The sequence below is a fragment of the Anoplophora glabripennis genome, unplaced genomic scaffold (genome assembly GCF_000390285.2).
Source record: "Anoplophora glabripennis isolate ALB-LARVAE unplaced genomic scaffold, Agla_2.0 scaffold4, whole genome shotgun sequence".
Lineage (NCBI taxonomy): Eukaryota > Metazoa > Arthropoda > Insecta > Coleoptera > Cerambycidae > Anoplophora > Anoplophora glabripennis.
The window spans coordinates 217,092-241,060 of NW_019416568.1; the positions used below are offsets into that span (position 1 = coordinate 217,092).

Here is a 23,969-nt window from a genome sequence, read left to right on the forward strand (position 1 = left end):
CACAAAGAAAATGAGCCCCATTGGGTTAATTTTGGTAGTAGAATCCATTTCCATAATGCAATTTCAGTATAAATCCTAGTATATACAAGGTTTCATCAAAAAGTAAAGGGAATTGTTAATTGTAAGTCATTTTTTTCCGGATTACCTTCAGTACAACTTACATAATAAAAATGTAGATCCTAGATCTGGGCGAGGTCCGGAACATTTTCAAAATTAATTGCAAAAATGTTTAAACAAATTTTTAAAAATATGTATTTTATCTGAGTTTTTTAGTTATATCTTGGAACCTATGCATTTTGGAAGAATATTGAAATGGAAAAAAGTTTTAGAATTAAATTTTGCACAATAAACTGTAAGTTAAAAAAAATTTTAAATTTATATTACCAATGTTTCAAAATAGCAATAATTGATGAAAAAAAGGCAAAATAATCAAGTTTTTTGGATAATTATTTTAAAATGTTTTAATTGCTCTGAGGGCATTCCAATTTTGGTAAATAAAACTTCAAACCAAATTTCATTAAAATCGGTTCTAGTTCTCGCAAAATAATTTTTTGAAAAAAATTGTTCGAATTTTCACAGCCTCAAATAAAGCATCTAGATACTTGAAAATAGTTATAATTATTACAATTATTTAAATAATTTTTGTTTAAACAAATAAAATAAAATTTTTATTTGTTATTAAATTAATTTTTTGTTAAATACGGATAAAATTAAGAAAAAATAGTACTTTAAAATTATAATTTTTGAAAAAAACTAAATTGCAGATTGATCAATGTAATCTAATTGTTTAAAAATAAAAAAAAAGAGTGTTAACTTTAAAAATTTACTGTAGCCGTCCTAACCAACCAATTTCAACTTTTCAAAAACTATTTGAAAGGTTGAGCGGTCTTTTCTATGTGAAAAAATTTTCAAACGCTTTATTAAAAGAGGCCTTTAAAAAAATATTAACAAAACCTACAATAAAATATGTTCTATTTTTTCCCTCAAAAACGGTGCATCCTGCGAAAAAAATTAAAGACACCAATTTTATTCAGAATTGATGGCGGATATCTAAAATAATATCAAAACTGGAAAAGTCAGTGGCGTACCATTTTTTTTATTAAAAAAAATGTCCATTTATCCCTCCAAAGGGTTTTTCAAATTTCGAGTCAATATCTTTAAACTCTTAACTTTTAACTCTTTGAAATAATTATTAATAAAAGTAAATAAAAAATTAAAATTTAAATACTCTGTATCTGGGATACGAAGCATATTCGCCCCCTAAAATATTTTGCGATTATTTACCAACACCCTGTAAATGTACATAAATATAAAACAGTCGCTAGTGACTGAAAGTTGATTTTATCACTAAGAACCAACCTATAAGAGACCCATAAAACTACAACTGTTAAACAAAGAAACTGATTGAGTATATGTTTTTGTATTTTTGATTTATAAAAAATATACACCTCAAAATTTCATCTAAGACGTAAAGTTTTCAGTTAAATTACAGTTTCAGCAAATTTCAAATACGTTTTGTTTTACATACATGTAGTTTGTATTTAGTTGTTTACATAGCAACAATTTTAACAATTTAAAACGTAAAATTAGTTATCGGTACGAACGATTTTTAAACAGTAATTGTCACCTTAACATACCCTGTAATATTAATGGAAGCTCATTTACGCAACATAACGAATCCGAAATAATTACCTTTAGCTATCATTCATAAATGCTATTAACGCTTTGGGCATTAAACGAGGAGTAAATTTATTGGTCTAATAATCGAAGCTCTATGTACAGGGCGTCCAGTGCCTGATATACCTATAGGCTGGTGTAGGCTGCAGCCTACAGGGCCCCACCAACTAGGGCCCCCATCATGTTAATAAAAAATTTTTACGAAAACTAATTTTTTTTAGGATTTTTTTAAACCTTCCCATCATGAACAAGACACTACAGATATTATCGAAATGCTCGTTATCCTTTATTATAAATTTTTTAAATTTATTTATCATGTGGGTAGCAAAATTAAAGCTTTTTTGAACCTTGCGTCCCTCTAGAAAATTGGTTTTAAAATAACGTGTTTATATTAATAGTGTTTTTTTTTATTTTACCAGTAATAATTTTTTTTAAGCCAACTTCTACAATTTATTATTTAAAATCACTTTTTTTTCTTTTAAAAATCTAATTACATCGTATTACCCCAAGGGTAAGTGGCTTTTAATTCTTCATTTCCGGTTATACATCTTGTGTACCTGGGGAAAGTGGGTAAAAATTTACTTTTATTTAATTCAATTTTTTTTGGGCGCGGCTTACCAAAAAGGATATTTTTTTTCTAGAATAGGACCCCACCAATTTTCAGTCTACAGGCCCCCACCACTGTAAATCAGACACTAACGACGGTGACAACATTTTTAACATTAAGGCGATGTTTCGCATTGTATTAGCTATGTCCTCTCCCAATTTGGTTTAGTGTAACTCTCTCGGTTTCGAGAATACAATACATATTATGTATGTTTTCAGCCATGAAAATTGAATAATTTGGAATATTTCGAATTTTTACCCCCAAGAACGGCGGTGACAACATTTTTAACATTAAGGCGATGTTTCGCATTGTATTAGCTATGTCCTCTCCAAATTTGGTTTAGTGTAACTCTCTCGGTTTCGAGAATACAATACCTATGTATGTTTTCAGCCACGAAAATTGAATAATTCCAAATATTTCGAATTTTCACCCCCAAGAACGACGGTGACAAAGCCCCTCCATATCTTTTTAACCGTTGGAAATATCGAAAAACTAAGGAGAAGATATAGAGAAAAAATTTCTGTCGTTTTTCGTTTGTCTGTTATGGGCCCGAGACGAGAACTTTGGGACACCCTGTACACACTGGTACAATATTATTAAAAAAAGAGCTTATGTTTATACCAGTGGTTATGATATATAACACATTTATTTTACTTTTTCTTCATCAATTAATTTAGTGAAAAATCGCTATACATATTCGATATCATTATTTAAAATGAAGTAAATATACCCTACGGGGTGTGTTTGAATGCTGCCAAATAATCTGGAGGCTAAAATACGATAATAGGACCAAATATACCTTAGTACAAAATTACAGTTAGTGTTTAAGTATTTGAAAATTATAACAAATATCTCAAGAAAACGGGCAAATGAATTAACTTCAAGCTTACCTATTCATCTCATTTTGGTCTCAAGATTATTTGGTAGCACCTTGGCTACTTCAATACGACCTGTATAAAATATATACCTGTAGACACCTACCTATAAGTATACCTATAAAAACCCTAAACTATTTCTGTATGTAACAAATTAACAAACATTAATTCATTTATGTGTTATGGTAATTTGTTATCTGATAATGAGATTGGTTACTATTTGTCTAAATGTAAAATTTCTGTAATAATCACCATTCTGTATGTATACAATACAAACGTTTGAACTAGAAGCTTTACGAACTACTGGTTTTGTACTTCCAGAGCCAGTAGATGTACAAATACATATATTACTGGCTCTGTGTACTTCATGCTATCAGCGCCACCTATGGCAAAAACTTGACATGAATACAGACAACTGCATCTAAAAGTAGGAAACATGGACGGAAGAACGGTGTTGTCAAAATGTGATAAAATGAATAATATTTGAGTAGGCATAAGAATGTTAATCAAACAACTAATTCTAAATTTGGGTTTGTTATAGAATTATTTAATTTCTTATCTTAAACAATCAAAAGCCAATAAATATTTAATTATATTTACAAAATACAATTTTATATAGAAATATGAAGCTAATGTTCAACAAAGTGAATAAAAATAATGCAATTACAAAGTTACATAATCAAAAATCATGATTTTAAGATCAATAGTTTTAATTATAATTATTACATTTGTTAATTTACGTAGGAGGTTTATTAAGATTTTTTTTGTATTAAATTATCGTTCAAATTACGTTTTGATTTATTTGATCAGCAATCTAGGGAAGACGGTCTGGCAACGCCGCAAACTACGTTTAAGTCAGTTTTGCCAACGCCAAATGCCAACACTCACTATTCACGATATACGTCTCACCTGACCTTATCGTTGTTGTCAGTGTCAAAATATAGCAAATGACAAAGTAGTAAGTCTTGATAGATTTTTAATTGCCTACAGTGTGATGTGTCTTATTCTAAGATAGTGAAGAACGAGTTTGGAAAGCACGACAAACGGGCAACGGCCTAAAATGGTAAATAATGGAGAATTTTTGTATCCCAATAACTTTCACCACAGTACGTTGAACCTAACAGAAAGAATTTACTCTTAAATAGATCAGAAGTTTTTAATCCTACACCAGGTAATTTTGATTATAGGTTAACAAGTGATCATGGAAAAGTATCCATTGAAAAGGGGAAGTCTGCCAGTGCAACAGACCAATCCAACATCCTATCAATCAGTAAATAAAAAGGTAAAGCTTCTCTCTATTCAGTGAATCTAAAAATATCCGGTAGTTGCTCACCTTGCGACAAGCGTCTTTCCAATTTGCAATATGTGCTCTATCTAAGCTTCCTTTTATGCATTTAAGTAGCCTGTCACATCCTACAATGCGCTACATTACAGATTGTTTACATTTGCTCCTAGGTCAGTACTAGGATTGTAAAGTTTATATTTTGCAAGATTTGCACACCTTGTTTAATTATGACCATTGGTTTTATAAGCTACGCTAACTTATGGCTATGACCCAGTTACTATTTTCCTACACAGAGAAAAATTATATGAAAAATGCAAACACCTATTCTAGTTATAATTATTTCACTTTGCATGTTGCTTGTGCTTACGGTAGTTTTTATCATTCTATGCCTTTGTTGCGACAAATAATAATTTATTTTTACATACTATGTTCTACTATCTTAAAAACAATAAAGATACAATAATGTGGCCTATGATGTGCGTTGGCTTATTAGTATATTATTAGCCATGTAATTAGATAAAAGCAGAGGTAATTAAATGATAGCATTTAAAACTAACTCTGTACACAGGCATTAAACCGAATATATTTTATATAATATATAAATTGTAGTATAATTTTTTTACTAATTGCTTTTATGTTTTATTCAGTCAATTTTATCAGTGCGGATATTCCCCAAGTAGACATAACTAAGTCATTACAATATAAATTGCTGACTAGGGATTACCACACATAAACATTTATATTTTCGTTATATAAGTATACATTACAACGAGATAGTTTTATTTTTTAGGTTATAATGATAGATATGGAATGTTAATTTATTTCCAGGACTATTTTTTCCCTTTGAACCAAGAGCAAGAGTTTTTTGTTGAAAATGTTAAAAATATACTGCTTTTGGAAAACATTTTTAATGTCAATGTATCTTAAAAACAAGACAATGGCTCATAGAAAAACAATCGTCTGATTTACGGCACTTTCCAGCACACTCGAATATGTTATCATTGAAATTTGTAATTTTTTTCCTATTTAGAACTACAAATATTCATTAGCCCTGTTTTACACTTTTGCATTATTATTCATAATTGTTTCGACTGATAACCTTTTCAACTTGCCTATTGGTTACCACGAAAACATGCCGCGTGTGAGAAATTATGTATTTATTAACAATAATGACCTTGGGAAGTTAATCAATATTACTGGGTTTATTTAAGATGGTAAATTATTAATGTAAATAGATTATCTAGTTGGTTGAAAAATATTACTAAGTTTTCTGGATTAAGTTGCTGAAAATTGACATTTTGAGAAAACAAAGGAAATAAAATGTTATTATTACAATAGTCGCCTGTTACATAAAATGATTCGAATGTTTGTATAAACTTTTTAGAAAATATATATTTTCTTATGAGCTTTCGTATTTGTGTTCTTGTATTAATAATACTTAGGTATCACTTTTAATCTTTATTTTAGGTGATATGCTAGCTGTTGATGATATAATTCAATGCTACATATGTAGGTCATGTAGCCCATATTCTAGTAGTAGTTCTTTTCGGCAATATTATCAATTAGACATTTCTTACGTAATAACTATACGGGGTTATCCACAAATGGTGACCAAAAATGAAGCCTCGTATCCTTTGGTGAATTTTGAGAGAAGTCTTTCCTATAAAGTTTTTATATAGGACGCTTCGTTAAAAAGATACAGGGTGTTAAACTTAAAAAAAAACATTTTTAATTTTTTTAAATAATTTAAAATCTAGTAAGTGAAATAATTTTAAATTGGGCACATGTATTTATGTAAACATTGCCCAAAATCTGGGAAAACCGAAAATCAGGCTTTTTTCGAAAAACACAAAAGAGTAATTTGTAGAAAATTGAAAGACGGATCCGGAAATATCATGGTTGTTACCGTAAAGCAGTGGCGTACTATTTTATTTAGAAAAATATGCCACCGATACCCTGTATCTCCGGGGACCGCCTAGCAGGATGTCTTGGCCGATGGATTTCGATCGGCCGAGGTAAGCATCACGGACGCAGGCTGGAACTTGGATGGGTGACCTAAGGTAGGCTCGGGACGTGGCTGTGGCAGCCTACCAGAGGCCTGGGTCGCTCAACACCTTCCGCCTGCGTGTGGTCCCCAATAAAATGGTAATGAGAATAGAGCAATACATTTCTGTAACTCAAGACATGCTATCATACATAAAAAATTGTACGAGACATACATACATACATATATACCCTGTATCTCCGCCACTGGAGCACATACATTTTAGGAAAAGCCCACAGATTTTGGACAATGTTTACATAAATACATGTGCCCAATTTCAAATTATTTCACTTACCAATTTTTAAATTACCTATTTAAAAAAAATTAAAAATATTTTTTGAAGTTGAACACCCTGTATCTGTTACACCTTAAAATGCACCGAAGAATACGAGGTTTCATTTTTGGTCACCATTTGTGAAAATTTTTTGACCAATATAGTAAATTTGGTTGCCTATATTGGGAAATCTTTCCAATTCCAACCTCGCCCAATATTTATCAACGCAGTCTATTCTTATAGATGTATTGAATTGTCTGGCTCCGGCAGGTACCACTGTTTGCTGGAGAGACGTACGAAACACGACCTTGCCTGATGGAATCACGTGCGCTCATAATTCGAGAAATTATGCGATTTTTAGATGGTAGAGACGAGATTTGTGTCTACGCCGAAGGTTCTGTTTGTAAGACTGTTAAGAGTACCGCACATCACCCGCAGCGTAGCGTAATGTCACAAGACAGGTTTCTAATAATACCTTAATAAACGTGCATAAAAAGTTTAGATTTGAGACCAAACGTCAAGATTTATGTAAATTGTTCCTCGAGTCCAGGACAAACTATAGGTAGGTTTAAATCTATTTTTACGCTTGTCGAACAACTTCTGTTAAATCTGATGCTGGACTTATTTTCAATGTGCGGTCGGCCTTAGTGCTGCACTTGCAGAACACTACGTGAAGTTTTTGCGCTGCGCAAACTTTAGTATAAACTTTTAAATTAACTAAAAATAATTAACCACAAAAATATATATTTAGAAAATGAATCTGCGATATTTCATGTACATTTCATTACAAGTACGAAGAGAGTGTAGCGGAGACTGTGCGCAAATTACGTGGAACTTTCGGTGGAAGGAACCTACCCAGAATGAAACTAATATGAATTACAGAAGCAATATAATTCCAGGAACAATTTACACCAAGTGAACAACAAATATAGACTAATTCTATCGTATAATATCTATTCAACTTCTTATTCAGAGGATGTTACGTGACGTTGAGTCAGACAACAAACGTTTAAGACAAACAAACGGACAGGATAAATCAGGCCCGGATCCAGAGACTGGTTTTGGGGGTGGCGCTAAGCACTTCTTTATCATTATTATTATTATTATTGTTGTTGTTGTTGTTGTTATTTTTTTTGATGACGTAAGGTGTAGGTTAGGAAGGGGGACTTGCATTAATATCGACTAACTGCCTGTTGTCGTTTGGAGAAATTGAAGATCTTTAAAAAATGTTGTGCTTTGGGGGTGGCGATCGCCATATCGCCACCCCCTCTGGATCCGGGCCTGGGATAAATACCAAGTGGAAAAAAACAAATGTGTATAAGCGGAATTAAATAAGAGACATTGTAACACTTAACCCATCATTGCTGCAGTCGCATTGGATAGATTTAGTTTATTTCTGTGAAATTAATACCAACGCCATATCATTTAAATGATAAACGATTATCAACAACAGTTGTGCTTTGTTCACGCACGCTAATTGTCACAGCTAACATTGACAGCCGTAGTGCGTTTTCAAATGAACTTTTATAACCTGAATCTGTCATAATTTCCCAGATTTTGTAAATGTTCGTGAAATATTTTATTTCATGGATTATTTTAAAAGTTATATATTTGAAAGGTTTTATATTTTTTTAAAACTCTTTGTCAATTGTAAAGAAATGGGCTTATCTTTCGCCAAAAACCAATCCTATCAAAGTTCTGATTTAGTATTTATCCTTGATGAATATCTGTCACCGACATCACATTTATAGTCTCTGAACAACAACTAACAGTGACATAAGAAAATCATTAATTGTAGATGTTTAAAAATATGTAAAAATTTTAATTGTCACGCGATCAAGAACGCGTTGTGACGTCATTTAGTGCGACCTGTCTAGTCTGCAATATCCATGCCGACGAGACGGAACCCAATCTAAAAAAAAAACGCACGTGCGGAGAGCCTTGAGATTCCAGTCCTTGTCATTCGTCTTCCCGATTCTTGATCGCACTGAATGACGCCACGAATTAGCGCTAGAACACCCGTTTAAAATATTTATACATTCTTTACGATATTTGTTGAGATTTCTTTGGAGTTAACCGCATTTTGACACCCGAACTAGAAAGAAATGATGTTGGCGGCGTGGCGTTTCTCAAATTGATCAGATTAGCGACTATTGTAGCTTACTTAGATACATGTTTGTTTGTTTATTCCTTTTTTTGTACCGGCGTGTTTATAATAATTATATTATCTTGTAGTTTATTTATAATTACTGTACTGTAAAAGAAATAGAAACCCATTTTAATCTACTTTATATACAGGGTGATTCAGTCATAATGTCCTTAATTTTAACCACGTATTTGAAAGGCCTAATAAAGACAGAAAATCGAGAAAAAAAATTTACTAGACGTGTTAAAAAATAAACAAATTATCCCATAACTCGCGTTAACTCGGCGCCCAACTGTACATAATATTTGCTGATTGGGAACGTGCCGGCGCATCACAGGAAACAGCTGATTTCCCAGTCGTCTTACAGCTGGTTACACACAATAAGGCATATGTACTACAAACTAAGTAATTAATTAAACATAATACTAAAAACTCATAAAAAAATATCCATTGGTCTGGGTAAAAAGTCTGTTTTTGTCGTTCACTATTAAAAATGCAATAAAAGCTAGGTTAGTGACCGAATACTGTAGGTCAAGATTCAGTCAACGGTCAGGAGCGGTCCGAAAGAGGGTTTAAAAATGATTTGAAAATATTTTTTTCAGCGTATGCATTTTTTAATATTTTAATCACGTATTCGTATTCTACTAATTTTTCGCTATCTTCCCTTAAAATGAACTACATTATGACTTAATCATCCTGTATATTTACCTTATATTCTAGTCTGAAATTAACGCAGAAAATTTCAAGGCACGCCCCTGCCACGGTAAATTGTTACAGTAGTTCCGATAACAGAACTTTATTGGCTTAATCTTTTCTTGGAATTCTTTATTAACAGATATTCTGCGGGCTGTATTTCTGCTAAACTTTAATACATAATTGACTATTGATGATCTCGGATATTTCTTAAGAAACATAAATATGCACGTTGCGCAGTTGCGTACGCGCTCTGCCCACCTCACCCTATCGCCTACTTCAGAAGGCATTAACATTAGTCACGGACATTATCCAGGATGATCCCATTCATGAACGCCCCCCCATCCGCGCTCTAGCGTAATTCGTACCCCATCGAAGCTCCCGCTCCGCTCCCCCTCCCCCATTCATAACGTTTCGAACCTCGCAACTTGTTGCTGCCGCTACCCGCCGAAGACACCGACCCGAATGACCTGATAACTTATCGATCGCGGCGTGCTGCGGCCTCGCGCATGTCGCCACCATCTCGTTTGTTTCTGTTTGTGCCGTAGCGTCCCAGTCGGTTACGACACGTCGCGATCAACCCGGCCCTAGTTTGTCTAATATGTGACTTGTTTCTTTTTTTCCCGGTGTGCACTCGTCCAGTTCTCCAACGGAAACCACAGGGCGATTTTCGTGGCGTCCCCCGATGAAGACATGATCGACATCAACACGGCAGGTTCGGGCGGAGGCGAGAGGACCACCAGGCTCAACGAGGAGGACGACGGAGTGTCCCACTGTGAGTATCGATAGTGTTTAGTGACATGGCGACTATTTTAAATATTGTTTTGACTATGTTTGTCAAAGTAAGAGTATTAAGTCGATTGGTATTGTTTCACTTTTACAAGAGTGGGGTGTAGTAGAGAGAGAAGCTGCAAGAGTTAACAAAAGCTAGTTGACAGAATGAGCGAGTGCCTGTTCAAGATATTTACAATATTTATGAGATATTTGCCCTCTACTTACGATATCGAAGTCTACAGACTCACAATTCTCTAACAGGGTGTAAAAGGTAATCGGTACTAAGTCTTGTTTGTATCCTGTTATCAAAGGGTTTTGTTCAAACCCTCGAAGCCTTACGAAAATTTTAAATGCACATTAAATAAATACTGAAGTGATTCAGTAATTTAAACAACATTGTTAGTTAAGCTTAGGGTAAATAAATGCCTTGTAAAGCAGTCTAGGTAGTATATGACCCCCCTACATGTTTTCCAGCGAGCGAAGCATGCCCAGAATCTACTGATCAATGCCTTCTTGATGTAATACTGCGCCCAAAGCCTTCTGTAATAGTAACGCTGCAATAAGATTATACCATCGAAGATATCCAAACCGACCGATTCCTCGTAGGCAAACATTGGCCTCGGTGGAAAGAAGGATTCGCGAAACTGGTAAAATTCAGCCCAATCGTGAGGAAGCTATACTGGAACATCTAGAACAAGACTGTGGTACAAGCACAAGACAAGTATCCAGGCAAATGCAAGTTTCTCACAGTCTTGTGTGGAATGTAGCTCATGAAAATCTTTTATACCCTTTTCACCATCAACCCGTGCAAGATTTGAATGACCCTGGACTTTTGTCAATGGTACATTAATATTTCCAGGCATGACTTAAATTTCCTAATGAATATACTTTTCACCGATGAAACAAATTTTCCTAGAGTAGATGCAGCAAACCTTCATAATGTTCATTCATGGTCGGAAGAAAATACTCATGAAATATTTGTTTCAAGACATCAACATAATTTCAGTTTCAACGTTTGGATGGGAATTGTAGGAAATACTCTAGTAGGTCCTTTTATTCTTCCATACAGGCTTGGAGCGGTCGAGTATCAGATTTTTGAACGAAAATCTTCCAACATTTCTTGAGGATGTACCCCTCGCTACATGTCAGGTTATGTGGTATATGCACGAGGGGGCACTTGCCGTTAGAGAATGGTTAAATTTAAATTACACGAATCGCTGGATTGGTCGTGTTCGTGATGCCCCTGTTTATTGGCCTGCACGTTCACCTGACCTAACGCCTATGGATGTATTTTTGTGGGGACACATAAAAAGTATTGTTTATGCCACTCCTGTTGCCTCCTTAGAAGAACTACGCTTAAGAATATTTCAGGCAGCAGATGACCTTCGCAATAACCAAGACCTGTTTGTGCGAGTCCGTTATAACTCCAACAGACGTATTAGGTTATGCTCGCAGCAAAATGGAAATTATTTCGAGAATATTCTTTAAATTTAATTTTGCATTTCTTGTTTTTCGTTTGTATTAAATTTTATTTCAGATAAATAACTTTACCTCATACATGTCCCATAGTCATAAGTTATCAAAAATTAATAGCAAATTATTCTTAATGTTATTATTAAATTACCAGCTTATTGACAGAAAGTGTCAATTTGTTAATATGATAAATAACAATTTATTTGCTATGACATCCGCCTACTTTATTTTTACAAATTTTCGCAATTACCCCCTTTAGTAAACGATAACGCATCTAATTTTTTTACTAGAAAACTATCGGTTTCATCGAAAAATTACAAAAGGTAAAAAAGTTGCGCAATAAATCAGTCTTCCCAATAAATATTTTTAAATAAATAATTTGCTTCATATAAAAATTTCTAATAAAATATTGCAATGGAGTTGATTGTTTCACTCCTTTATAAAATACGCCAATGATCGAACAAATATTGGAAAGTTGTCTCTTTATTAGTAGGATGCTCATACCAAGTTTCGTGTCTCTAGCATTCCTCATGTTAAAGAAACAAATTAAAATGTGAATTTCAATCCCCTCCTTTAAGAGGGTATATCGCCTCAGGGTACTTTCATATAAGGTATTTTTACTTCAATCCTCTTACTTTTGGCTCTACATTCACTGGTACCATTTTTGCTACTTCATTTAAAAACGCCCTGTATAGTATCTCTTCTCTGCATCTGTTCCAAAATTGAGATTTACTGAGACGAAACCAACGGAGATATTTGAAGTTCCAACAGAAATTACGAATCTTAGATTTCAGATAAAGATATAGTAATTCCTCTTCTGTTTGTAAATAATTCAGGGCATTTGTCTTCCTCTAGTCGGCTTCTAAGTATAGGTAAGCTTTCTATAACAGTCTATATTGCCTTTCGTCTTTCTCCTTCTATAACGACGTATATTTTAATGATAATTATTATTATCAATTTTCTAAACGGTTGTGGAAGCATGGTGGTTTACCTCAAAGGCTAAAACGACGATAACACAATACAATAGCTAGAAATTAATAAAAATAATATCTGAGGGATAAATTAACACCAATCCACCAAAAACTCGAACAGAAACTTAATTTTTTTAATTTCCAAAAAATTAAGGGCGCCAAATTAATATTTATCGAGGTGCAAATTTTCTAATTACGGCCCTGATCATCCCAGAAAAATCACATATCTCAGTAAGCAATCAAGACATGCAGTAGTATATCAACAAGTCATTGAGATGCTACTGTCTGCCCATTGCTTACCTATTTATTGATTATTTTACTTACTAATTCGTCTGTAAATTGTTATCCACCATTTACATTTGGCTTATCTGTTTATTGTTTGTAGCTCGTCTCTCTTGGACAAATAAATAATTAGTATAAAGCCATTTATTATTCAATTAGTTGTACCAATTGTTCCCGCTTAAGAAATAAAAATATTTTATTTTATAAAAACTTTATTTCTCTGACGAAACTAAAATGCTGTCGCAACGTCGTTGTACACCCCGTATATTTAACTTTGATTTTAGTAGCGAAATTTTTTTTAATTCGGTAGAAATCCTGGTACGAAATTCCGTTATTTTTTCTTCAACTTCATAAAGCGTTAAACTCCGCAGCGCGTTGTTTATTCGCCTTTAAGCGTTGGAGCGATAAGTTATCATTTTTATTACCGTCTCTGTTTACTGGTGCAGGCAGTCAGTGGAAATTTGTTTCTGGGTGATTTCACGGTACAATTTTGTACCGAAAGCGCAATCAGTCCAGTCGCCAAGCGAATTCGTTTGACATTTAGCGTTTGTGCTATTAATATTTTAATATGCGGTAGTGCGCAAAAAAATCTTTGGAAATCCCAATGGAACCAGGTAAGATTAGCTTAATTCTTGCAGAGATGTCGACAGACAGTGTTGGCAATTCTTTTCTTTCTTCTGGTGTGGCCGTCATGTCATCGGAAAGTGTGAAGAAATCGGTTTTGTGTTTTGGATCTCCATTGCGGAATAAATTGCACTTTGACAGTTAAGTTTTTGTTTTAAGAAATAAGCAACTGTTTGTTTTGAGTAAAAAGAAGTTTATTATTTTGTTATTAATAAATTACTTGTGCCAACTTTTCGACATTCTCCTTTCGGGCAAGGATACAAAGGTGTTAAAAACCTTGGGAAAAGACAGCACACAGTTAAATTGATTAAATCTTTGAACTTTAAAGTGAAATTAGAGATGTTAGACTTGCTTTTCCTTTAACAAAGTGTTCTACAAACTGCATCTATCAGTTTTCTGAGTACAAGAAAATGACGGCCTTACTTTGCCAAAACATCTGACCCTATGCAACACTTCTGATTTTTTGAGCAATGTTTCGTATATAAGTATGTACAAGCCCCTGTATATTAGTTGAATCATGATTCTTGTATTGAATACATTGATGTTTCTGTTGTTCTAGGAAATGTTTAGGCAAACATGTTATTTACCTTAAATTATTATTATTATATCATGTTATTTAAACTGCTGAAAATTTAATTTCGAGTGATTAATCGGAAACAATATAGACAGTAATTTTCAACGGAATGTCTAAAATTTTAGAGGAAACCTACGATGTAAATTAAATGTTTTTATCGAAGTTAGTTAATTTGTCTGTCATTCTAAGGATTTAGAACAAGGTTATCAGCAATAAAAAGTGTTAACAATCGTCAATTTGAAATGCTACGTTTTTAGGAAAAAATAGTATTTGTTTTTTGATTATTTAGTCTGAAATTTTATTCCAAGATTTTAAGCACAATAAAGTTTTTCCTTGATTATACATTTTTAAATACGAGACATATCTACAAAGTAAGAGTAGGTACTCAATTTTTTTAAAAATCTATATTTATGAAAAATTTAGATTTTCAGATATGTAGTCGCCTTCAACCTGAATGCAATTTGTGAGCAGAGGGATCAATTTTATATTGAATTTTTGTAAACAAAGAGTATCAATGGTTTTATATGTCAATTGTTATTTTTCAATTTTTTTCACGCTTGATAAAAATTATTTTAATTAATATTTGCTGTTTAAAAAGAATGAAATTATATTTCTTTTAAAATAATTATTTTACTGTACATACACATTTTATAATGAACGATTTTTTATTTGACTGATTTCTTATGTTTGTCATATTATATCCGCCATTTTGTATTTCATAACCTTTAAATTCTTAATCTACGACTCGGAAAATCCCTATTTACAAAATTTCTCAACTCCTAATATGGCTATATTAAATCCTTCACATTGAGTTTTATAATTTTTACCCGAAATTCGTAATCAGCGACCACAAACACCCCCGAGTAACAAATTTCAGATCGATTACTAAAGATTTTTATTTTTGGCCAGCTTTTTGGGATTCTGCCCCACTATGCGTCTGTCGAAAACCTTTATCCACCCATAAACACCTTCAGAGAAGAGAACATATGAAAATCGCAAGGTGACAGGTGCTGTGAGTGGGGTGGTTGATGATGTTCCAACCGGATAAATCTGCATTGTCATGCAACAAGCACACTCCCTTTTGTTCTGTATCTCCGTAGCGTTTTCAGTGTTTCATAGTACCGCGCACCATTAATTGTTTTCCCCTGTGGCATAAAGTCAATGGGGAAAATCCCTTTCATTGATGGTAAAGACGGATGTCGCCACTGCATTGATTGTCTTTTCGATTCGGAATTGTTCACATGACGGAAATCAAAATAACGGCATTTTAACACGTCACAACAACAACAGTTTTCAACTGACTGAAACAAATGAGGGCGCATTCTGCTCACAACACCTTGGTCTTGAATGCAGTGGTGACAACTTTGTCGACATCAAAAACCACAGAACGTCAGTCTCGGTACTCTTACTTTGTGGATATGCCTCGTACTTTGAAGTTGTTTTTTAGGGTAGAAGAGCATATATTTTATAAAAAGTTTTAGACTATATTCGAATTAGATTAATATTTTTTAAGTTGCGTAAAAGCAATTAATGCCTTCCCTTTTTAATATGAAATGGACTTAGTTGCTGAAATAACAAATGAAGCCTGAATTTATAATACGCCTACTTTTAAATATATTTAAATTTCTTTATTGCAATCTTTTTTCTTTTTCAGATTCTGTTTCATATGCTGGCACGCAAGGTGAGTGAAAAACATTCACTATTATATGTTTTTCAAAAATTACTTTTAACTTTTTGTTGTCTAGTGAGTTTAGTTGTTATTTAATAATCAAAGATTAACAATTCTGCTTTTTTTCATTACATTTATATATTGTATACATAAAAAACAATATTTCCATATGTTAAAACGACAATTCTGGATCTAAAATATTCAAATTTAAAAACTTCAAATAATTATTCAAACCTGGCTCAAATCTGAATGAATTTCGCTTTGAAACAACCAAAATGTTCATATTATTTTCAACAGCATTCAGATATCTTTAGGACATTCGTTAATATTGCTAATGGCTGCATATAACGTAATATACTTAATAAAAATGCATTTTTTTATATTTGCAGAATCTGCAGCTGACATCCCCGGTATCGGCCAATATGAAGACTTTCACACAATCGACTGGCAAAGAGACATCGCCAGAGACCGCATGCGACACAGGTATTAAAAGAACTTGATTTTCTCTCACTCTAGCGTAATTTTCTTTCATTTGCACAGCGTTGACGACCTCGCAGAATTATCCTTACGATCGGTAATTATCAAGCTTTGGTCGTTTCAGGTATATCGTGAAGAAAAAACAAGACTCGTTCTGGAACCTGATCGAAGGCGCGCACGACGCCTGGTCGGGATGGCTGTGCGTGCTCCTCGTAGGCCTGTTCACGGGGGCCGTCGCCGGTGTCATAGACATAGGCGCCAGCTGGATGACCGACTTGAAGTTCGGCATATGCCCGCAGGCGTTCTGGTTGAACCGGGAGCAGTGCTGTTGGTCCTCGAATGAGACCAGCTTTGAAGCTGGCAACTGCTCGCAGGTAATAAACTAGTCACAAAAAATAGAGGATAAAAAACATCCTAAATTTTTAGGTAAAGGCTGAAACTTGGCGTAAAGTGGTCGTAGAGCAATGTAAAAAATTGAAGCTAGAGGTTCTCTAGTTTCAGGATATGGAAATCAAAATTTTTATTGTTAACCACCTTTAAGGAATCATAAAAAAATAAATTTCAAAATTTTTGCTCCCCTTTCCGAAGGTTCACGGGTTTCAATAAATTCTTTGACAATTCCACCTATTGGCTCTTTTAGTGTCAATCATCCTCTTTAATTTGATGATTTGTCGCCGAGTTATCGTTCAAAGCAAACATTACTTTTTTGGCATTGATAATTACTCGGGAACTAATGATCATATAAAAAATTTGAGCAGGGTTTTGAAAACTCCAAAAGATCTTCTATAAGACGTTCTTATAGTTTTTTGATAAAACATTTTTTCGATGCAAGAAATTTGATTAAAAAAAGTTTAAAAAATTGTATATTTGAGTATTTTCGCTAAACTTGAGATAACTTTACAAATAATGAATATACTAAGAATATTTTCGGTTCTTTTAAACCTCAAACTGTCCCAAAGAAACCTTCAAGAGTTGAAACAGCTGCGATTTTTCTTTCATTGTGATCCAAATGATTGAAATTGTCCTTTTTTTAGGTTAGAATAAATATTGTTTAAGCATTGTTATTAATTTTCCTCAATTTTTGTTGAAATTACAATCCTTTAATATGCCACGATAATCACTAATCCCTACCTACAATGTTTATCTTGATCTTTTTTTTTCAGTGGCTGACCTGGGCGGAAGTCCTGGGCCAGGCAAAGACGGGGGCAGGTTCCTACATCATATCCTATCTATTCTACATAGTCTGGGCACTTCTATTCGCGGCTCTATCAGCGTCCCTTGTGCGAATGTTCGCCCCATACGCTTGTGGGTCTGGTATTCCAGAAGTAAGTGAATTAAAATTACATAATTTAACTGCAGCACGCGAAAATCACGTTTCCAACGCGAGTTTAATCGAAACCTATTCAATCTACTAAATAATGTTAAGTGTGGGCAAGGCTGTGACCAAGGTTCTTCCGGGTGAAGTGTGCATTTACCGTTTTAATGTTTAGTTTGTGTAAAATATCTGTTTTAACAGACTTCACTCGTTATCAACGCCAGAGAAAGGATATGCTCAAAAACTGTACAAACAGTATCTTCAAACGTGTCAGGCGTATAACAACTTTTTTTAATTGTGTTAGTTTTCAGAGACCAATTGTTTTTTATTCAGTATTCCAGTACTCAAAAAATATTAAGATTTTTCTTATTAATCCTCATCCGATCGGACACTGTTAAAGAACTGCATATTTTCGCGGCATCGCTCATCAAGTAATTTTGACACTGGCTCATAGTGTACGATTCAGGATGTAGATGACTCAAGCCTTATACTCTACTCTCTCTCTTCCAGATCAAAACCATCCTCAGCGGTTTCATCATCAGGGGTTACTTGGGCAAATGGACCCTGATAATAAAGTGCGTGGGTCTGATACTGTCCGTATCCGCTGGCCTAAGTTTAGGGAAGGAAGGCCCCATGGTACACATCGCGTGCGCGATAGGTATGTTTTAAGCATTTTAACGCCAATATAACCCCGTTGAATGGTAGCGGAGGTGATAACAGACGTAACGTGATACTCTATCGGCTTAAATTGTCACGATATATCTAATTAATTGCGGAGAATTTTGTAATGGCCTTTTATGGTGTTATCGAACTGTTTTTTATGATGCAAAGAAAAAAAAACGTTTTTCCTTTATAAACTTTCAAATGCATATGATTTTGTTCCCGATTGCGTTTATATTGCGGTTTTTTATATCACTATGAAGTAAATGATGTGAATTGATAAATGCAAGGGACCCTAAATCTAGGAATGGTACAGTAAAAATAACTTGAATCGATATCAGCAATAGAAAGTAATCGTTATATAGCGCAAAGGCAAAGTGTACTTGTTTGTTGTTTTACCGATATTATCGTAATAATACTCGGAATATTTGTAATAGTAAATAAACGATTTTGTAAAAAATTAGTCATACCAGAATGAAATTCCAAATATTTATCTTATCTGTAGCTATCTACAGATAACAATTAATATGCGTTTTATAGAATTTTAATCGAAGTTAAATATATACATACGATTTAGAAAAGAAAAATATGTATTTCTCTTTCAGAATATAGACTTAAGTATTTCCAAAAAATAATTACAAATCTGAAAAAAAAAATAAATTTTAAACCAAACACTACTCATTATTTTTCCGATTCTGATTAATTCTATGTTGACGGGTTCCAATTAATTAATTCTCGGATTTATTTGTTAGGAACCATTCGATGTACCTAGATTTAAAAATTGCATTTTATAAATATCACAATTTCTAACACCTAAACTTAATATCGATTACGATGAGTATCCACGTGTATTTTTTAAATTGCACATCAAATTTTATTTCGACCAGAGTACTACAGCAATAACCATTGTAGGTAATATTTTTTCATATCTATTTCCCAAGTACGGGAGAAATGAAGCGAAGAAAAGGGAAATTCTCTCGGCGTCAGCGGCTGCCGGAGTCTCGGTTGCTTTCGGAGCCCCAATTGGAGGAGTCCTCTTCAGCTTAGAGGAGGTAAGGTGCATGGAATATTTGTCGTTTTACTTATTTGTTACGTATCCGTCGCTAATTTGTTGAAAATTCACAAGTTTTTATAGTAAAGTAAAAACGTATAGTGGCTAGCTATGGACAATACTTTCAGTAACATGTTTTTTTACCACGTTCTTTAAACAAAGCATTAATTTACATGAAAACACAGCCCTATATATATTTTAAACAAAAACTTTTCTCGTAAAATTTACCTATAGATTACTTTTAATGGAAGAAAATATTTTTTTTATAAATTAATTTCATACATATATGTTCGTAGCATCACTAAACACTAATTAGACCGCACGAAGGCGGTTTCCACCCCATTACGCCGCACCCTTGTATAAAAATAAAACAAAAGCCGTCACACCTCTAATTATCTTTTATCCGTCGTTAAGGTCAGCTATTATTTCCCCCTGAAAACGCTATGGAGGTCGTTCTTCTGCGCCCTCGTGGCCGCCTTCATCCTGAGGAGCATCAACCCGTTCGGGAACGAACACTCCGTCCTCTTCTACGTCGAATACAACAAGCCGTGGATCTTCTTCGAGCTGATCCCCTTCATCGGACTGGGGATTATAGGGGTAAGTCGCATGCTCGTTTAGCTGCCGCTTTGTCAGATCGAGCAGGTGGGATTAGAACAACAAAAACTCTCTTAAGTGGATTAATATGGATGGCGATTGAATTTGATGAAAAACATACGATTTTTTTAGTTTCTGTTATCGATTTAGACGATTCCACTCCTTTCAGGGCGTCATCGCGACGATATTCATCAAGGCCAACTTGTGCTGGTGCCGATACAGGAAGTTTTCGAAACTGGGCCAATATCCGGTGACGGAGGTCCTCGTCGTTACCGTAATAACGGCGATTATCGCATACCCCAACCCCTACACGAGGATGAACACCAGCCAGCTGATCTATCTGCTGTTCAGCCAGTGTGGAATATCCAATTCAGACGATCTATGGTAAGCGTCTGCTTCTTAATTACGTTAATGTCCTACCAGTCTGTTATTTTGCAATAACCTCCCTATTTTGAGATGAATTAAATTCTAGTTAAACGTAATAAAAATCAAATTACATAACAAACTAGTAGACATTAAATATTAAGGGCGCCGAGGGTGTTATAGGATAATAATTTCCTCAGAAAGTACACTGTCAGCCACAACGCATTATTATTCCTATAACATAACCTCACAATTTATATTATTTTTCTTCAGGAGTACTTTAAGTACTTCATTCCAAATGTTTCTTTTATCGTCAAAGTAACGTCTTTTAAAGATCGGAATCGGTGCCTAACGGCAAAAAAAACGACTCACCGTGGCCCGATCGGCCGGGAAAACGCGTCAAATAACAAAATTTATTTTATTTTTGTCTCCATCTCCGTCTAAATATCATTTCGGGTATCTCTCTCGCACCGATAAAAGTCAATTTTCGGCGAGGTCTCTTTTTAAAGTGGAAATTTCACATAGAAGGCGCAAATAGATCGCGTTCAGAATACGACACTGGGATAAAGGAAGGACCGAGGGGCCCTTCGGGCCTCTAAGCAGGCCGCTTCGCTGCTCGCGAGGTAAGCCTTTGATATGGCAAGTCGCCTCTTTTTTGCGGCCGAGTGTAGGAGCGAGAATAACCTACAGCTTTTAATATATAAGGATCCTCATTACCTTTCAAGACGAAAAACTTTACAGATTTTATCAATATCGGTGTTTTTTTTTTCTACCTAGCGACTACAACAGGAACTTCACCGACGTCAACTCGGCGATAGAGATCGCGGCCGCCGGCCAGGGCGTCCACCGAGCCGTCTGGCTGCTGATCCTCGCCCTCATCCTGAAGCTCTTCATGACCATCTTCACCTTCGGCATGAAGGTGCCGTGCGGCCTGTTCATCCCGTCCCTCTGTCTGGGCGCCATCGTCGGCCGCGTCGTCGGCATCGGCATGGAACAGCTCGCCTACAACTACCCCAAGTTCTGGCTGTTCAGCGGGGAGTGCTCCACCGGCGACGACTGCATCACGCCGGGGCTGTACGCCATGGTGGGGGCGGCGGCGGTGCTCGGCGGCGTCACCCGCATGACGGTATCGCTGGTGGTGATCATGTTCGAGCTGACGGGCGGCGTGAGGTATATCGTGCCGCTGATGGCCGCCGCCATGGCGAGCAAGTGGGTGGGCGACGCTCTGGGCAGGCAGGGCATCTACGACGCCCACATAGCCCTCAACGGGTACCCCTTCCTCGACTCCAAGGACGAGTTCCAGCACACCTCTCTGGCGGCGGACGTGATGCAGCCGAAGTGAGTGTACATATTTTTATTTCTGTTTATAAATTGATATGGTGTTGTCCTTGTTCACGCTAAAGCTAAAGCCCAGTTTGACAGCAATTAATTAACTGAAAACGATATTTAAAAATTAAAGTAAGGGCTTCTGTCAGTTAATTGTCGATTATTTTCATAGAAGAGGGTCAAATTAACTTGCCATTACAGTATTTAAGATATCTAAGGAGTTCTAAGGATATAACGCACCGGGGGGCGAGTATACCGAATGCGTCATTATCCTTTAACACCCGTGATGCCTTAACGTTTAATATCCAACTAATTATTTAATTCGGAATGTTTTATACATCAAAAACAGCCATTTGACATTTAGGTCGGTTTATTTCATCCGCTAATAAATTTATTTGCCGGTTAAATCTATGTCCGTTGATAAAAAAACATTTACATGTTACATTTACTTGACATTGAAAAAAATTCGTACACACAACCGAGTTGGGGAGCTGCCCAGTAACGGCGTAGACAAGAGAGACCGAATGTAACTCAACAATAGTATGGGATTTTAGTTGTACATCTTAGTAACAGATGTCACAATATTTCCCACATCATTTCAATAGCTAACTGTAATGCTAACTAACTCACTTCGAATTGTAAAAATGAAGTTCTCTTAAAAAGTGTAATATATCACTTCACCAGTTTTAGCCGAAAAACAAAACTGAAACTGAAGGGTGTATGCTTTACTTCGCTGTATTTTCAGGCGCAACGAAACGTTGAGTGTAATCACGCAGGACTCTATGACTGTAGATGACATAGAAGCGCTATTAAAAGAAACCGAGCACAACGGATATCCGGTGGTGGTGTCCAAGAAATCGCAATACCTGGTCGGTTTTGTACTGCGAAGGGATTTGAATCTGGCTATCGGTAAGTATTTTAAATTTTACGTCATCGACAAATTTCTACGACTTTTTTAGACTCAGTATTGTTTGGAGCCCGTAAATGTTGTCTCGTGAAAAAATTTTCAAATTTTTTCCACGCAATGTATATATGTATATAAATTAAATTCTCGTTTCCAGCTAATGCTAAGCGAATGGTGGACGGTATCTGCGGCCAGTCGCTAGTGCTTTTTACTACGGGCAACACGCCTCAGACGCTGGGACCGCCACCGTTGAAACTGAAGAAGATCTTGGATATGGCCCCCATCACAATAACGGATCAGACCCCTATGGAGACAGTCGTAGATATGTTCAGAAAATTGGGACTGAGACAGACACTAGTCACGCATAACGGGTAAGTCAAAATCCATTAAAATTAATTCTGGTAATAAGTTTGCAATAGCAATGGAGTAGGGCGACGTTAATTTATAGAGGACATTTCATACATCAACACTTTATCAGTAACATTCCTCGTCCATGCAAAACAATCTAGTTTGTGCATTTGCGCGTAACTCTCGATAAATGTTATGTCATTAAACGATATTGGCACTTATAATTATTATTTTTAGGAGATTATTGGGTGTGATAACGAAAAAGGATGTGTTGAGGCACATCAAACAAATGGATAACGAGGATCCAAACTCTGTTTTATTCAACTAATTGTATTATTTTATCTAGGTAATTTAAGTTATAACACTGTATAAATTCAGTTAATTGTATATTACTTTGTTACTATCTAAGTAAGTAAATATTTGTCCAGCTCCTATTTATTTCATTTTATTTAATCGTTGACGTTAATTTAACGTGTAAATGTCTTCCCCCCGCCCTTAAAAATGTAATTTAGTTGGCTTGATTGACTAGGTGGACACACTGATGATGAATTTGTATATTTATGTATGTCAGATCCCTATTATGCTCAGATGATATATTGTATGTAATTAAATAAAGGATTTTTATAAATACATACCAGTCCATTCAGTTTATTTCGGCCCAGGGGTTCCATAATTTCGCTTAGAGTATACAAGGTGTTAGAAGTTTGACCGCTTTGATTTTAGCAGACGATAGAATACATTAAAATAAACAAAAAAAAACTTATATGACATGGGTCCTAAAGTCAACCATTTCCGAGAAAAAAATTATCAAAATCTCCAATGTACAAAAGTTCGATTAATTAAGGCATATTGACATAACTGCATGCATAGAATATCATAAAATAAAATGTTTATCTCTTTTTTTGAACTTCTTTATGCTTAATTCTAAAAAATAATTAGCGTTGTAATAAATTTAAAATTCGA

General features: G+C 34.9%; 1 protein-coding gene across 3 annotated transcripts; it reads left to right on the plus strand.

The window, feature by feature from the left end:
- Positions 1–4,056: 4,056 nt before the first annotated feature.
- LOC108917442 (H(+)/Cl(-) exchange transporter 3) lies at positions 4,057–23,638 on the plus strand. 3 transcript variants are annotated; one of them, XM_018724034.1, is made up of 15 exons: positions 4,057–4,265; positions 4,347–4,441; positions 10,244–10,376; positions 15,954–15,980; positions 16,358–16,451; positions 16,570–16,819; positions 17,609–17,770; positions 18,271–18,418; positions 19,333–19,472; positions 19,886–20,068; positions 20,235–20,449; positions 21,206–21,766; positions 22,500–22,663; positions 22,816–23,029; positions 23,244–23,638. In XM_018724034.1, exons 2-15 carry the CDS (start codon positions 4,361–4,363, stop codon positions 23,332–23,334), a joined length of 2,463 nt encoding a protein of 820 aa, XP_018579550.1. In that variant the 5' UTR covers positions 4,057–4,265; positions 4,347–4,360; the 3' UTR covers positions 23,335–23,638. The 3 variants fall into 3 exon arrangements, with proteins under 3 accessions (XP_018579550.1, XP_018579549.1, XP_018579551.1); XM_018724033.1 differs by having other exon boundaries at positions 4,057–4,222; XM_018724035.1 differs by lacking the exons at positions 4,057–4,265; positions 4,347–4,441; positions 10,244–10,376 and adding an exon at positions 13,551–13,715.
- The last annotated feature ends 331 nt before the right edge of the window (positions 23,639–23,969 follow it).